The following is a 16977-nucleotide window of genomic DNA, read 5'->3' on the forward strand; positions in this document are numbered from 1 at the left end:
CTCAGAAAGCAAGCTCTACTCTTCTGTGACAAAGCTCCTCATTATCATTTTTATTCTTTTGCTGTCATTTTGTCTTCTTCCACAGGACGATACAGAGCCGTACTTTATAGGAATCTTCTGCTTTGAGTCCGGAATAAAGATCCTGGCGCTTGGTTTTGCCTTCCACAAGAACTCCTACCTGAGAAATGGATGGAATGTCATGGACTTTGTGGTGGTGCTAACAGGGTAGGTAACTTTAGACAAATGACATGCATGCACACTAAAATGCGTCCTTTAAATGCTTTAAATGCGTCCTTTAAATCTCTTCATAAAAAACTCACTAAATTCTGAATCGTCTTTTCTTTCAGTGTCATTTGGGTCCACTTTTTGTTAGTTTTAATGTCCCAGGATTCACTACACACACACACACACACACAAACACACGTGTTTGAGTGTCCTTTACCAGCTCGTCTGCTTTAATGAATGGGCCCCATTCTGCGCAAGGTAGAAGTCAGATCACAGAGCTGAGCCGCAGGCAGCCAGTCGCCTGGGTGGTGAACAAATGTCACCTCAGTATATACTGAGACAAGAACGGGTTGGGGGGACAGATGGAGCAGACACTGGTGAGGAGGCAAGATGGGAGGTTTAAGAAAAATGGACACATGTTGGTAGTCAAGTAGAAACATAGGAAACGGTTGGATGAAGAAAGAAAGAAAAATAAGTGTGTGAAGGACAAAATAAAAGCAAAGTTGAATGTGTAAGTTGTCATAAACTTTGAGTACGTCTAGATACAGTAAGGCGCAATAATTTTGTTGAAGGCAACAACAAAAATGGATTAGAAAAACCGGGGGCTGCCCTTCAGAGCAGCATGCAACGATCAAAGTTCTCAGGTGACTTTTTTTCAGGAGTGAATTGTTAAAACAGTATAAAACTTAAATGTTTCAAAACAAAATTAGCTGCACAAGTTTTATTTTCTTTAATCCACAGTGGGCCAAAGTTGTTCATAAATTATTCTACTGTTTATTCACACCAGCATAAATGTCTGTTAGAAAGCTATAGACAAAACCACATAATTATGTTGCCCTCACCAAGCTTCTGGCATAACTCAGACTAATTGTTTGACTGCTCTTCTCGGCAGAATTAACAGTTCATTATATTTTTACATTGTGGACCTAACTTTTAGGTATAACCCACAAATTTTCAAGCCTATGTTGAAGTCTATAAAAAGCAAAAAGCAGAGGTGACATTGTTAGTTGGGATATGCGTGCACTTAACCTCTATGAATAATTTGCATTGTATATGAACTAGAGATAAAAAACACAGTTATTCCAAACTTTTGCACTTTAAAAAACATTGAAGTCACAAGTTACATTTTCAGTCTGCCCAGGGAAGAGGAACATATTTAATGCACTGCAAAAAAATAAACAATTCCAACATACAGTATTTGTGCATATGAGGTGTGATATAAACTTCTGTTCTGAACAATATAAAACAATTGTGCCACTTTTTTTGCAGACAACGTGTCAGGAGAAACAGTGATTGCCATCTGTTGCTCACCTGTTTTCTCTCTCACACTTTGTCACAACCACACAAATACTGTACAGGCACAAATGTTCTTCCCCGTCTGGCAGTATGGTCGTAAGCTTTAACAAGAGCAACCATGACACCAAGCTCCTCTCAGTGTGGCACAACAGAGTCACTGTGAGAGAGGTGAGAAGACAAGTGTCAGCGAGACAGCAAGATGCAGCGAGGAAGACAAGGAGGGGATGTAATGAGCAGGAAGAGGAGAATTTCTATTAATTTAAAGTTAACATGAAAAATTACACCTCAGGATTAATTAGAAGAAATAATTGGAATTTGAAGTTATTTCATTTCATCATCATGTTTAATTGTTCTCAAGTCAGTGAGATATTTTAGATTTTACATTACAGTGATCCTAGAGTGCTCTTTAAGCTCTTATGTCCCAAGTATAAACACCTAAAATAAAGCTGTGCTTGTTACCATTACTGGATGGGCAGAAAAGAACAAAAACTGTTAAAATATAGTCCAATTATTACTATAGTGACCAGCAGTGAAAATGATAACTGGCACTTCAGGTAGTATTTTTTTGTTAGTTCAGGTGTGAAAAAGGGAAAGTGACAAAAGAATTAAAGGACTAAAAATGAAGTGAAGAAGAGGCGTTATTTTTGAAGAGATAGTTAATTACAAAGGAAATAGGCATAGTGGGGACATTCAAAATGGAAATTAAAATATGCTCTATGAGTATGTACAGCAATAATACTCATAGTATTATGAGTATTATGCTAATATACCAATATATTAGTATATTAGTATACTAATATATACTAATATATTAGTATACTATTATAATTAGTATAGTATTACTATACTAATTATATTAGTAGAGGTTAGTATAGTTATATTTATTGGACTATTAATTATTAGCACAATTGAATGACAATTAACTCTGTCTATGTCTATAATGTATCACCAATTTAAAGAACAAAAAAGGATTTGGTGTGTGGTGGACTCAGAGCATCCTCCTCTCTGTACTGATGTCACTTCCTTTTTTATGATAAAGGTGAATGGTGTAAAGATTTACACACAATGCTGCAGCCATTGTGGGGATGTTTCTGTGATGCATTACGTATCGTCCACTCTCTCTCTCTCACACACACACATGTTCTTTGTTGTGCTTTCTTTGAATGGCGGTTCACAGCTCTTTGAAGATAAAAGACTACTTGGCCTTTCTTTCTACCTTTGGTTGGAAACCTTTGATAACATACTGACCAGTGTCCATGCACACACACACACTTGGAACCACACATATATTTCCATTTCAAACATTACTTTTCATTTTTTACTCACTATATTAGCTCTTTGAGTTGCTCTTTTTAAAACGCTCAAAAATGTCACTTATGCTGGATACAATGACTAGAAAAGTTACACTCTGTAGCCTTTTGGCATGCCATTTAATTTGTGTTTTGTATTATTGATCGATCTGTTGTAAATTTGCAGAGTGGTTTGAGTCTGGAAATAGGCTAGTTGTTTTTTTTAATATTTCTAATATTGATTATTAGTCCAATTACTTTTGGTTTATAGCCATTCTTACCATGAATAACTCCCTCTGCTGTACTTCTGCCTTGAGCGGTTGCTATATAGTTTCTCTTTTTTAGAGCATATCTTGGCAAATATCTAAATACATGTTTTTTGTCGATCTAATTGTGAAGAAATAAAATGTATTTTATCAAACGTAAAGTCCTGTCACTCCTATGAGGTATAGATTCTATTATGCCCCTTCATTTTGTACAAAATGTTTTTGTATCATTTTCTTGACTACAGTAAAGACAGTCATAATTTGGCCTAAATTACATGTTTTGACAATTTGTTCAACTAAAAATCAAAATTACTTCTTTTTTTTTTTTTTGCTTCATGGCAACTGTGTCACCCATTGCACCTACGTATGTGTTGCCCTTAAGGAGTATCTCTCCCAGTTTAAAATGTGTCTGCAGGTTAATGTGAAAAATTGCTGTAATTCCCTATAGCATTAGTATTCGGATAATTAAATACTGTGCAGGCTATTCTACAGGCATTTGCTGCTGTCATTTAACAGATTTCAGCACACTGTACTTTGGATGTTCAAGCATTCTTTCTTTTACACTGTTTCTATTTTTTGAAAGGGATTTTATTAAAAGATTCTAACTTCTTATCAATGTAGTGTGTAACATTCGCCTAAAAGAATATTTACTCTCACACTAAATCCAAAATACTTTAGAATATCATATAAAAAGCACAGGAAAAGATATTTTGAAAATTTGGAGAAAATCAGAAATGATATTGCTTTTGCCGAAAGTGAACATAAACGATTTGCTGCATTCAGATGAACTCAGCTGAAGGATACATGAATATATCAGACAATATTATTGTAGGAATTATGTATATGAATTCTCAATTTTCATTACTTTAGTCTACCTTTGCCTAAAGTGCAGACATAGATTTTGTGTTTATTTGTGTTTTGTTTTTTTAAGTTTAACATTAGATAGCCTCTCTGTCTCTCAGGAGCAAAAAAATTGTTTTTCGAAGGTTTATCCAAACAACCCCATCTTCTGCATTTGTACTTATTTTTACCCAGTATGTTTTACCTCATGCCCATTTGCCTTGTGGATCTATTTGTGCATGTGCTCATATGTTTGTGTCTGTCTGTGTTATTTCACAAATGTGCATATTTAAACACAGAAGATAATAGGGGAAAAAAGGAAAACAGAAATCAATCTGGCTCCTCCCTTGGCCCTGTTTCCAAGGTGATACAAAGATTCTATCAATGAGCCGATGTACCTGTTGCCATGGAAACATTTATGAATGAGATAGGGTCCTGTAACCGTGGAGACGGTGTGAATTAGGAACTGCTTCATCGGTGTGACACTGTCAGTGACAATGATGCTGTTTGGAAGCTGAATTTACATCAGTGTTGTTTTCATCATATTTTCCAGCTATTATCACATGTATTGTTTTCGTTTAGGTGTGTTTTCATTGAACATACTATTGTGATGCCATAGATGTGCTTGTAGTCATATATTTTATTGGGGTTTTTTTCTTCTTCAAAATTTTAGCCTCTGTAATGGAAACTCAATAGTCTGGTCATTGCTTCCTATGCAATTTTGCTTGATTCTCATCTGATCTTCCTTCAGTGTTCCATATTTTTCTCATTCGGCTCGATTTCTTCGGTTGAATTTCAACCGTGCCAATCAGCAAACTGAAGGAGGAGTTGTGAATGACTGACATTGATTTTCCACACTGTTTCAGAAGTGTAGTCTGCCTTTATAGGGCCGTAGTCTAGCTATGGGAGCGGAGCAAGTGAAGGAAGCCATTCAGTCCATGTTAGCAATGCTTGAGCAGTTAAAGTCTGAGCAAGATATTTTATTGCTGCCAAAGATGTTGTGGCTTTATTCCCGGCTGGGTTGTTTACAGTGCACACAATTTCTGATAAGCATTAAGCTGGCGTGTTACATTCATCACAACCAAACGTTAGCAGTTGGGTAAAATAATATCCAATTATTTAAAACTTCAACAGAGTATACGCTTCCAGCCAACAATTGTTTCTAGTCTAGAGTCCAGACCCTGTGTACGAAAAAGCATAGAAAAAAGGGTCTGCTTTATTCCACACTAAAAGGGTCTAGCATGTTGTCTGCTGTCAATGCACCTTATGTTTGTATTTTTGCATTTCTTTCTCCCAGTGTAATCCTGACTAAGAACTCTTCTTTTTTAGCTACATTAAATTTATTTCCCATTTTATTGTTATTTATTGCATGTAAAAGTATTTTAATAGCTAGTTATGCTAACCTTGGCTGGAACACTTTCCATCAAAGGTGAGACATTGGCTGGATGTTCATCTGTTACATTGATGTGAAGAACTTTCGACTAATTCTCGTTTACAGAATTATTTTCAATTCAGCCCCACTGAAGGGTTTAAAACCATTAAACCTGCAATATATAACTTTAAAAATCAAGTTCCTCTGCCTCCTACTGTCCTTTGTAGCCAATCAGACCCAGGAGTAGAGTCTTAGTGCTGTCAATCACACCCTCCCCCTAACTCTCTGCTGTGCTATAGCTCATTCCCCACACGAGAGCCTGAACCCTCGGGCTAGTGAGCGTGGTCACCGATAAACAGTCGGTGATGGATAAACAGTCTTTCTTCAACCATAAACTATTAGCACATTGGACAGCACATGGTTGACAACACTAAGGCCTTCCTACTTATCAACAACAGTGTATCTAAAGTAAATAGTACATTTTGACTGCACAGCTAAGCTGGAATATTTCTTAAGCATCGTGTCAATGATGTCTTATGCCATTTGTTGTTTAATACTCCCTTCATGTTATCCTGCATCTTCCTTCCCTTTTAATTATATGAAACTAATTAAGGGATTATGTAAATAACGTTCCACTGCTGACTTTTTTACACATGTAAAAAAGACAATGGAATAAAAGGAGACTTTCTCAGTTTTGCTCTAAAATAACTACTCTTGATTTAATTCAGGCGATCCATTCTGTCTTGACCCAAGGTAGCTTGACCCATCCAAAAGAATATGGCTGCATTCCATGAAGGTCATCTTTGTTTTTGTTTTGTTTTTCCAGAAATCAGTGAACCAGCTGGCTGCACAGTGTCTGTCATTGCTTCATAAGTTGGCTGTTTCAGATCTGTTACTACCTCCTTACAATGCAGATTCATTGTTAAAGAGGTTGTTGTTTCAATGATAATTAAAGAATCAACTTGTCATTCTTTAATTACCCTTGAAGAATTGCCATTCTTCAATGGTAGAATTACCATTTTTGGTAAAAATGAAAATATCTGGTGATTTTTATTTTTTATTTTTAACCAAACCATTCTTGGATCTCTACCAGTGCAGACCATTATACCAGTGCTGTCCCATATTTAAAACCACAACTGGCATTTTTGTTCACCGACTGACTCTTGCTTTTCTTTAGAAAGAAAGTTGCCTTTCTTTCTAAATGCGATGTATTCTAATCAGAGCATAATGGGCAGAGTTCAGAATCATGATTAACTTTCTGCTGAGTCACTTCACATCTTTTTGGAACAGAGGAAAGAAGGCATGTGTTACAGCAATAGGATGAATGAAAGAGAGACAGAAAGTGATCTAGAGAGAGAGAGAGAGACAGAAGTGGGAAGTACGGATGATTCACAGAATGGGTCAGACAGCATGACTGACTGGAAGTCTATCAGCACCCAGGAACATCTTAACCTCCTCAAGCTGTTAACTTTGATGATCGGTGTTGATAAAGGTGCTATAGCTCACACTACAATGCGCTTACTGTGTAGCATGACTGAGAAAAGCTAAATGTATCTCAAACAGACAAAATAAGAAAAATAGTCATTCAGACTATCTGGTAGTACTTCCCTTTGTGTCTGTTTCCAGCCTTCTTTTTCATCTTACCGCCATCTTTTCTGCATCTCGTTATCTTTCCTTTTCTTTAGTAGTCCCTCTAAAATCTGGATACAGAGCAGTATCTTTTCAGTGGGCCCCTCCCGCATCCTGATACACTTCTCTGTCTTACTTTACTTGTCAGCTCTATTGATTGGTTTGGCTCTTACAGGATTTACATACAGTGCTCATCCAGTTGTTTGTAATGGCCTTGCAAGGGTTGTGTGTGGATGAAAGGGAATGTGAGAAACACAGAGTTTGACTGACAGTGACAAGCCTGACTGGCTCGAATATTGATTTGCCATGAACACATCTGAGCATTTATCTTTTTGCTTTCAGGATTCTGTCCACTGTGGGCTCAGATTTCGACTTACGGACCCTTCGGGCTGTGAGGGTATTGAGGCCTCTCAAGCTGGTGTCCGGTATACCTAGTAAGTCAATACCTATTATTGGAACTATACAAACTTTTTCAAGTGTCCAACTTTATCTTGAAATTACTTCTTTGATGAATTTTGAATACTATGAACTGTTCTTTTTTAAAATTCATTGTTGTTTTAGTTGGTTTTGAGGATTAACAGGGCTTAAAGTCATTGTTTTATGCTGGTTCTGTTTTTTATTTTATTTTTTGTACAATTCACCAACAAAATATTGGTCTTTTGTGCACAATGTGCTTATTGAAATGTAAAGGATAATTTAGAGAGACCAATAACCTAACAGTCATTTCTAGACTGTGGGAGGAAGCCAGAGAACCTACACAAAGACCATCTTGCTCCAAGGCAATAGTGTTTTGAGAAAATATTGTTCTTGAGATGATTATTGTTAGAATTGATTATGACATTAAAATTGCTATAATATATGAAAAACATTCTATTTTAAATTAAAATTAAAGGTTTTACTTAGTTTTTCAGAGGAATGAGGGTCTACAGTACTTGGATCCTCACTATTTCACGACCCAATTTATGTCAAAAGATGATATTATAATAAGGAAGCACTGGTTCAGGGCACAGCAGTTAGCCATAAGGCTTAGTGCAAAAGCAAAAAAATAAATAAATAAAAATTTCAGCATAGAAGTACAATGAAAAGAAGAAGCAGATACTTTCAGTTGTCTGAAACTCCAGATGTATTCATAGATTTTTCTCAGTCACAGTTCTACGACCTTTTGTTTTATTCTCTTCTGGACTGATTCTTATATCAGATTCATAGATTTATGAAAGTGAAGCATTCATTATACACGTTGAATGCAGGTAACCAAAATGTTAGTTTTAGGAGAATGACAATGAGCAATTTGGTTGCCTTGTGTTGTTCTTTATGGAAAGGATCTTTATTGTGTCATCTTAACTGTCACGAGTAGTCATCCGCAGTGAAAGTCATTGATTAGATCAGATTTCGAGCCTTGTGGACAGGATATAAAAAAGTTATTTTGGCTGGTGCTTCAGATCAGTTATGAAGCAGATTTTGTTAAATATAGACTACGGGAACATATTTAGAGGTGTAGCGGTGCCTCTAGACACATGTGAAACTCTGCTGCTGCATATCTAGAAGACTGACGAGTGCTGTCTTGATGGATCAGATCAAAACGCACAGAAGTGATATATCTGGACCTGATAGTAATTTTCAGGTAGGAAATAAAAATCATGTTGCACAAAAATAAGTGTTTCTGTTGTGTTCTTCAGGCTTACAGGTGGTGCTCAAATCCATCATGAAGGCCATGATCCCCCTACTACAAATTGGCCTGTTACTTTTCTTTGCCATCCTCATGTTTGCCATCATTGGTCTGGAGTTCTACATAGGCAAATTCCACAAAACCTGCTTTGACAACCACACAGGTGAAACTGTCCTTGTGATGAATAAATATTATAGTTTATTCAGGTCTATAGGAAATGAAAGTAATATCATTGTATGTATGACATAATGACCTGTGACTATTTTTGTTCTTTTATGAATTCTCACTTCCACCCAAAAACAGGTGAGATCCGGGAAGAGTTCCCATGTGGAGAAGAACCTCCGTCCCGGGAGTGTCCAAATGGCACCGTTTGTAGAGGGGGCTGGTTGGGGCCAAACTTTGGCATTACCCAGTTTGACAACATCCTGTTTGCTATTCTCACCGTCTTCCAGTGCATCACCATGGAGGGCTGGACAGACCTTCTCTACTATGTGCGTACAACCAAGCAGAATGTTTCTGGGGTTTTTTTGTTTTTTTTTTGTTTGTTTTTTTACTGTGCTGCCATATGGCTTCATGTTGTACAGGTCAACCCACTTTATACAACATGGCCGTACCATTGGCAGTGTTTATGACCGTGACATGAGGCTACCACCATGCTCGATTGTTGAGTCATTCTTCCTAAGTTTGAAAGGACACAATGACTGCTCCAGACATATCTACCTTTATTTTGCCAAATTTGCTCAGCCTTTGACTCATCTGACTATTACACCTGACTCCAGTTGGACTTGACTTATCTACATGGCTAACTTTAGATTTCAGTTGAACTTCTTATCAATTTTGAAGTGGGTGCTTCTTTCTTAGCCAGTGTCGTCTCATTATATAGTAATGTAACACTGTCTTCTGGAAAAGAATACTTTCCAGTACAGGTAAATCTAAGAAAAAAATATATTATGAAAAAGTTTTTGGTCACTCATTTTAAAAAGTGAAATGAAAATATTATACGGATGCATTGCATATAGCGTAAAACATTTCAAGCTTCTCTTTCTTGTCATTTTGGTGAGTATGACTTATAGAGAGTGATTGCCCAAAAGTCAGTCTCTCTGAAATTTTGATATTTTCTAAAGTAAGTAAAAAGAGATACCTTACACAGGAATATCACTCTTGTTAAAAGTATGTTTTTTTTCCCTAAATATTTAATTCTTGATCTGGGGTTCTTTTGCACAAATTACTGCATCAATGCGGTGTGGCGTGGAGACAGTCATCCTGGGTAATTGCTGAGGTGTATTGAAAGCCCTGGTCACTTTCATAGCAGCCTTCAGGTCATCAGTATTGTTCAGCACGGTGGCTCTCCTTTTCCTTTTGACAGCACCCAATAAATCCCTGCAATGTGCTCAGGTGCCAAGAACTGCTGGGAAATAAAATCAGCATCTCCACACAGCCGGTCAGCAGAAGCACGAAGTGCTCTAAAATTTCCTGATAGATGACTGTGTTGACTGTAGACTTCAGTGAACACAATGAAGCAACACCAGAGGGTGACATAGCGACCTCTAACCTCACTGTCAAATGTTCATGCTGGAATGAAGAATCTGAACCGCTTTAATTTTACTCCAGACTCTGGGGCCATGAACTCCAAATGAAATGCAAAATTTCACTGGAGAAGAGAGGACTTTGGACCACTGAGAAAGAGTCCAGTTCTTTTTCTCCTTAGTCCAGCTAAGACACTTCTTCAACTTGTCTCCGGTACAGGAGTTTCTTGAGACCGAAATTGCGACGTCTGTAGCCCACGAAAAGGCTTTGTGTCAGGGGATGTTTTTTTAAGGTAGGACCCCAAAGCAAGAGCGGAGAGTTGATGATGAATGTTTAATAAAATAAGGTGGCTGAAACTTAAAAAAACAAAAAAACAATGGAGCCAAGACAGAACAAAAACCATAAATCCAGAGAAACAACCAGGAAGGAGAACATGGAGAGATTCCCTATTTCTGCTGCACACACGTTTTTTCTTCCACTGACCTGTCTATGAATATTCTTGGATAAGGCACTCTGTGAACAACTGGCCTCTTTAGCAATGGCCTTTTGAGGCTTATCCTCCTTGTGGAGGGTGTCTGTGACTGTCTTCTGGACATCTGTCAAGTCAGCAGTCTTCCCCCATGATTGTGTTGCCCAGAGAAACCAGACACCATCGTTTTTTCACAATATTATCATTTTCTGAATATTTTTAACATATAATTTTTTTTTTAGCTGACCTGTTTATAATTTGCTGAGTGTTTCCTCTTTCCTCAACTTTCTATAAGATTTCTTTTCATGAGGTAGAAATTGTTTGGGTCAGATGGCTGATATTTAGACACAAATAGGTGTTCCATCAGAAAATTTATATCAAATACACATCATAACTAGACTTGGAACAAATAAAGTATGTTAACATCAGTCTGCTCTTCCTAAAACCCTGTCCCCAGCCCTGTTCAAAATTCATAGACAATGCTTAAAGTTCAGTCTATACAAGAAAACCAGGATATTTAAATTAAATCTGCCAAAATAATGTCAAATATCTAGACCCAATTTTGCTCTAAACTTCTTTTTGTGTGAAAACGACAACTCTGTCTTCCCCTAATTGCTATTTGGTGTTTGTTATCCTTGTTTGTTCTAATCTTTCTCCCCTCCATCCCTCTGCTGCTCTCTCCTGACTGTTGCACTCTCTCGTCGTGCCTCTCCTTCCCGATGCTGCTCCATATTTAAAACAGCCTGTTCAGTCCAAGTTATTCTTGCAACTGCTGAGGAAGAGGAGCAATAAAACTTTAATGGCAGAAAAAAATGGTCTGCAGTTCTCTGAGTACACAGCAGTAGCAGCGGCTTGCATGCAGGTGGTAGGAATGAGGGGGGAGATGGGTGACTTGAGACAGAGAGACAATACAGTCCAAGGCAGAAAGAGTAAACGACGTCATTTTTGGAAAGGCCAATCAGTAATAATGAGGAGATGGGAATGGATAAAGAATGGGAAGTGTGCAAACATAAAAATACAAAATAAACAATCCCCTAAATTTTGACTGAATAGATATGGTTTAAAACATTATGGATACAAGAAGCAAAGGCTCTAATGAAAATAAGGAAAACAGTTCCCTAAACAGGAAAATTTCGGAAGCAGAGATGGAACAAGAAAAGCATTTCTTATGCATTATTTACTTTGACAGTGCAGCTAAATAGAGTGGCAGAGATGCATTTACTTATTAAGATGACTTCAAGCATATTCATGTCATTCCTGTTTTGCTGGTGTTTCTGCTTCTACAGTATGTAGCATTAAATTTGGAAGCCTACTCTTAGCAGGTTGATTTTCAGGTAGTAATAGTAACTTAAGTTTATAATATCAAAAGTATAAATGTATCACATAAAAATCCTTGGAACAACCTTTTATTTCAGAATGCCACTTTCAAGCTGAATTGGGATTCCAGTAAAGACATCATCAACATCAATTCCCAGGGCTGCTGTTTTAGTTCACTTATATCTTTTTCTCTGCTTTACCACTTAAACTCTACTTTGACATATTTCACATATGTCTCATTTCTTTAATTATCTAAATGTGCATAATTGAGTATGTTGGTAATCAGCCGGATTCGTGATATATCTATTGGCATAAACCAATAAAAGGAGCAGAGAGCCAAACTACTCTGCATATTGTCTGGGTGTGTGTTTCCAGAGCAACGACGCCTCAGGGAGCGCATGGAACTGGATGTATTTCATCCCTCTTATCATCATCGGCTCCTTCTTCATGCTCAACCTGGTGCTTGGTGTGTTGTCAGGGTAAGCATGGAAGTTTATGTCATGCATGTGCATTGTTACAATTATATATCATAACTAATGTAAAATGTAATTTGTTCATTTTCTAAATTTGATTAATGTTGTCCACAGTAAAGTTGTCATTTTCTTGTGTGTTTCTCTCTTTAGGGAGTTTGCCAAAGAAAGGGAGCGTGTGGAGAACAGGAGAGAGTTCCTGAAGCTTAGACGACAGCAGCAGATTGAAAGGGAACTCAATGGATACCTGGAGTGGATCTGCAAGGCCGGTATGGAAAGTTCATTGCATGTGCTTCACATGTTTTGTAGATAAATGACTCCATCCGAAAACCTACCTTCACCTAAAAGTTTTCCATCAAGGAACGTTTGGTTTCATTCTTTGGCAAACAACAAATTTTACACTAGCTTTGTATGATTTCAATAATTCATCACAGAACAATATTCAAAGATAACTCTACATAGCAAGGTATAATTTATTTTTGTGCTTTTAGACTGCCAAAAATTAAGCCCTTTTAATAGATTCTATATTTGTTAATCTAAAAAAAGACTGTATTTTATTATTTCATAACAGGTAAAAGCTATATTTTATTTGATCAAAGAAATAAATACATAATAGTTTAATTGAAGTATGGAGTCAATTGAAAAAATTTTTTGTATGATTCTTCTGATTCCTGATTACATTACACTCAATGTGTAGCAGATGTTAATGGGAAAGAGGGATGGAATGGAAGGCTTATCATCAGAAAGAGGAAAGAGAAAAAGAAATAAAAATGAAAACAGACATTTGAGCTTTTTAAAAAGACAACCTACATGAAAACTGAAAGGTACAGATAAATAACCCAAGGCACACAGTTGTCGTTTTTGTTTGTTGTTAAGTGAAATCACTCATATCTGACAGCATTGATCCTTTGTGAGTTATCACATATGTCTTTTGAGTTAAGTCAGAGCAGTAGGTAGCTGCAGTAGGTAGCTGCTCTGACTTAACACGTGTCTGCACACACACAGACACATGATTTTACTTTCATATTCAAGATCCACGGGTTCAAATGTTTGTTATATGTACAATACAAACAAGTTCCTCTCTTACTTACTTTTTGATATTTAGTCTTCTTCTTAGTATTAAACTGATGCTCAACTTGATTTTGCTGCTGTTACAGCAAAACATGAAGATGTGTTTAATAATAACATTTTCTCTCTTTGTTTTGTAGAAGAGGTCATCTTGGCAGATGATGAGAATGAAAATGATTATGACGGTATGAAATAATGCTGTGCACATATTAATGAGCTTTTCCAATCTGTTGCAAACAACTAAAAACCACACATTTCAGCATGAATCTTATTGCCGTAAAAAAAGTATTATCTTGCCACAGGTTCTCGTAGAAGAGCCACAAAAAACCATAAGAGCAAAGCGGAGCTCCTCAATCCAGAGGAAGGAGAGGGAGATCTGGCATTGGGTAAGATATGTCCTGTCTCACTTAGTCTGTCTCAAGCACACACAAACCTCAGGTACATAGAGATGGTATCTTATCTTGCATTTCAGCATTATCTGACCGCCGTCTCTTCCCTTCTTCTGCCCTTTGCTTTTCTGTCTTCTTCTATACGGCTGTGTTCTTCCTGGTATTACATTTCTCCCTCAATGTCTTCTTTTTTCCCTGTCTTTAACAAGACGTTATTGTTTCAGTTCAAGCTTTACGCCTTCAGATGTTCTTTCACCACAGCTTTAATTGCAAAAGAGAGTGACCTTAAGTTTCTGTTTTATTCTACATGCCTTAGTTGCAATTTTACATTTCCGACCAGGCACTACTAGCAACTTTTGGATCTTTGCTCCAGGTAGAAAACTCATAGGAAGGTTTACCTTCCAGCAGAACAGCAACCCTTATTGTACAGCCAGATTTACAGTGGAAGGGTTTAGATCAATGCCTGTTCAAGCACGGTAACACTTTTTAGTCTAAGTCCAGATTTAAATCCAATCCTATATTATTGAAGACTTTAAATTAGATGATCAAAGATAATCTCTGTCCATTCTGACTTGGTTTTACTAATTATAGACTGTGTGCAACACTGATACAGATATTCTCCAAAAGGCTTGCAACTGTAAGTGTAAGTAAATTTGCACAAAAGGTAAATAAAAAAGGTAGTTCTGCAACGAGTTGACTTCAGAAGGCTGAATAGAAACACGTGCCATACTTTTTAAATTTCTAAACTAACACATCCTTCTACTCTCACTTCACAATAAACTTTCAGGGGCAGTTTATTGTAATCGGACCTAATGTCAAAAAGTTCAACAGGTATGTACCACAAAACAGTGTAATCAACGCTAAACAGTAATGTTAAAAAAATATATATTGTTTAGAAAGTGCCACCCAACAAAACAACCTTTTTATCAAAGAATCACTGAAGCATAAGGTTAATGTTTAGTCCTGTGGTCATAAAGGATTTTACTATGACCTTATATTGGTTTCATGACTACCTTAGAGGTTAAACATTTATTATTAATGTACCCAGAAATAAGTGCTACCTATGAAGTATGTTGCCCTTTTACTTCTCAGAGTTGCACGTTCAAGTGAAGCAATATGTGTACTGGTTAAATTGTTTAAGTGTCAAGTTATTTCTATTTGTTTCTTGATTAATATTTTCCAGGTTCACCATTTGCTCGTGCCAGTCTGAAAAGCTCAAAACTCGAAGGTTCAACCTTCAAGCGGCGGGAGCGGCGGTTTCGGTTCTTTGTACGACGCGTCGTCAAATCCCAGGCATTTTACTGGACTGTGCTGTGTTTGGTGGGCCTCAACACACTGTGTGTGGCTGTAGTGCACTACGACCAGCCCGAACGACTTTCAGATTTTCTATGTGAGTAGGAGGGAACACACGCTCTCTTTGTGTACAGATTATCCCTGCAAACACACAAATGCAGCCATCACAGCTTTACAGAAAGGAAGTGGGTTAGCACAATTTTCTTTCTGTAATTTGGCTAAATCCATGAAAAAGCTGACATAGACATCAACAAACAAGTACATCCAGCAGTAACCAGGAGCTGCATATCTGAATGTTTGAAATAGAATGAGAAGTATATCATATTAGTATACATGCAGATGTAAATTGCTGACCATCTTTTTAACTAGGCTCTACTTTTAACACTTTCCTTCCCACTTAATGTACCTGAGATAAATTTACTATTCAGACAAATTGGTTGGCTGACATAATCGCTCTCAATTTTTTTTTTTTCCACCAAAGCTTTTAAATAAGATCAAAACTTTGCCATTTTAAAATGTAAAAATTTATTTTTTGACTGTTTGCTTCCATCTGCAGTTTATGCTGAGTTCACCTTCCTGGGGATTTTCCTGACTGAGATGTGTGTTAAAATGTACGGCCTCGGAAAACAGGCCTACCTCAACTCCTCCTTCAACTGTTTCGACTGCATTGTGAGATCCTGCATTGCACTTAAAAATTGTGAAAAATTGTTTGCTCAAACGTTTAAGTGAAAAAGGAACTTACATTTGTAAATTCAAATGTGTGTAGAACTTACTGATTTTTTTTTTTTTGTATATTGGCATTAGGTGATTTGTGGCAGCATATTTGAAGTGTTGTGGTCAATCATCCAACCGGGCACATCGTTTGGCATCAGTGTGCTACGGGCTCTCAGGTTATTAAGAATCTTCAAAGTCACCAAGTGAGTCAGAGAAATATGATCCCTTACCATCTAAAATGAACAACTTCCTGTTTCCATCACCATTAAACATAATCTATTACACACTTCCTCTCTCTTCTCTTCAGGTACTGGGCATCGTTGCGTAACCTTGTCGTCTCTCTTCTCAATTCCATGAAGTCCATCATTAGCTTGCTCTTCCTGCTCTTCCTCTTCATAGTTGTCTTTGCCCTTCTGGGCATGCAGCTCTTCGGAGGACAGTCAGTGCTGTTTTCTTGTCTCTCTCTCTCTTTTTTTTCTTTCTCTCATAATTGACCTAATTTGCAGCAGTTTTCCGCCAAGAGACAGCTTTCTGTTAATTGCTGGTTTCTGAGTAATTTTTTAAAATTGTTTTTGCAACATAATGAGCTTTACTTGTGAGACAAATCTGTTTTTACTGCTATTTGTTGTGTTTTTTATATTTTCCTTTTTCTTTTTTTTTTTTACCTCCTACTAGGTTTAATTTTGAAAATGGCACCCCTCCGACCAATTTCGATACCTTCCCTGCAGCAATAATGACGGTGTTTCAGGTGAGCGGAGGCAATATTCTGAAACAGGAAAGACAGGAGGGAGGGAAAATGATCCGAAAAACTAGCTTTTATGGGGCTTAACAATTTGCTCATAAACATACAGTATAAAAGGAAGAAACTACACATCCCTACGTTACAGAAAATACTTTTTCTGGTACCATTCCCAGGCAACCAATCGGTATGTAGATAGCATCTGGTGGTTGATTAAAAAAATGCAGTGACCACAAGGAGAGTGTTTTTGAAGACAAATCTGTATCCTTATCCAGTCTACTGGCCAGTTACTAAAATAATTGTCCAAGTTTTTTATTTGCCAGATTATTATATATTATAAATATGACACCAGGGAGTCATAGATTACAAATTAGTCGTTCTCAGAAGCTCTGATCAACATGACAAGAA

At 37.1% G+C, this 16977-nt stretch overlaps 1 protein-coding gene across 12 annotated transcripts in view; it reads left to right on the plus strand.

The window, feature by feature from the left end:
* The window catches only part of cacna1aa (calcium channel, voltage-dependent, P/Q type, alpha 1A subunit, a), an 89957-nt gene that overhangs the window by 23059 nt on the left and 49921 nt on the right, over positions 1–16977 (plus strand). For all 12 annotated transcript variants that reach the window (XM_032588163.1, XM_032588151.1, XM_032588158.1 and 9 more), the window contains exons 3-15: positions 86–225; positions 7260–7351; positions 8594–8746; positions 8887–9074; positions 12272–12375; positions 12520–12635; positions 13575–13619; positions 13737–13820; positions 15007–15213; positions 15673–15785; positions 15921–16033; positions 16138–16269; positions 16506–16578. In XM_032588163.1, coding sequence (XP_032444054.1) covers positions 86–225; positions 7260–7351; positions 8594–8746; positions 8887–9074; positions 12272–12375; positions 12520–12635; positions 13575–13619; positions 13737–13820; positions 15007–15213; positions 15673–15785; positions 15921–16033; positions 16138–16269; positions 16506–16578 — 1560 coding nt within the window. The remainder of the gene's footprint in view (positions 1–85; positions 226–7259; positions 7352–8593; positions 8747–8886; positions 9075–12271; positions 12376–12519; positions 12636–13574; positions 13620–13736; positions 13821–15006; positions 15214–15672; positions 15786–15920; positions 16034–16137; positions 16270–16505; positions 16579–16977) is intronic.

The sequence above is a fragment of the Xiphophorus hellerii genome, chromosome 16 (assembly GCF_003331165.1).
Source record: "Xiphophorus hellerii strain 12219 chromosome 16, Xiphophorus_hellerii-4.1, whole genome shotgun sequence".
NCBI classification, from domain to species: domain Eukaryota; kingdom Metazoa; phylum Chordata; class Actinopteri; order Cyprinodontiformes; family Poeciliidae; genus Xiphophorus; species Xiphophorus hellerii.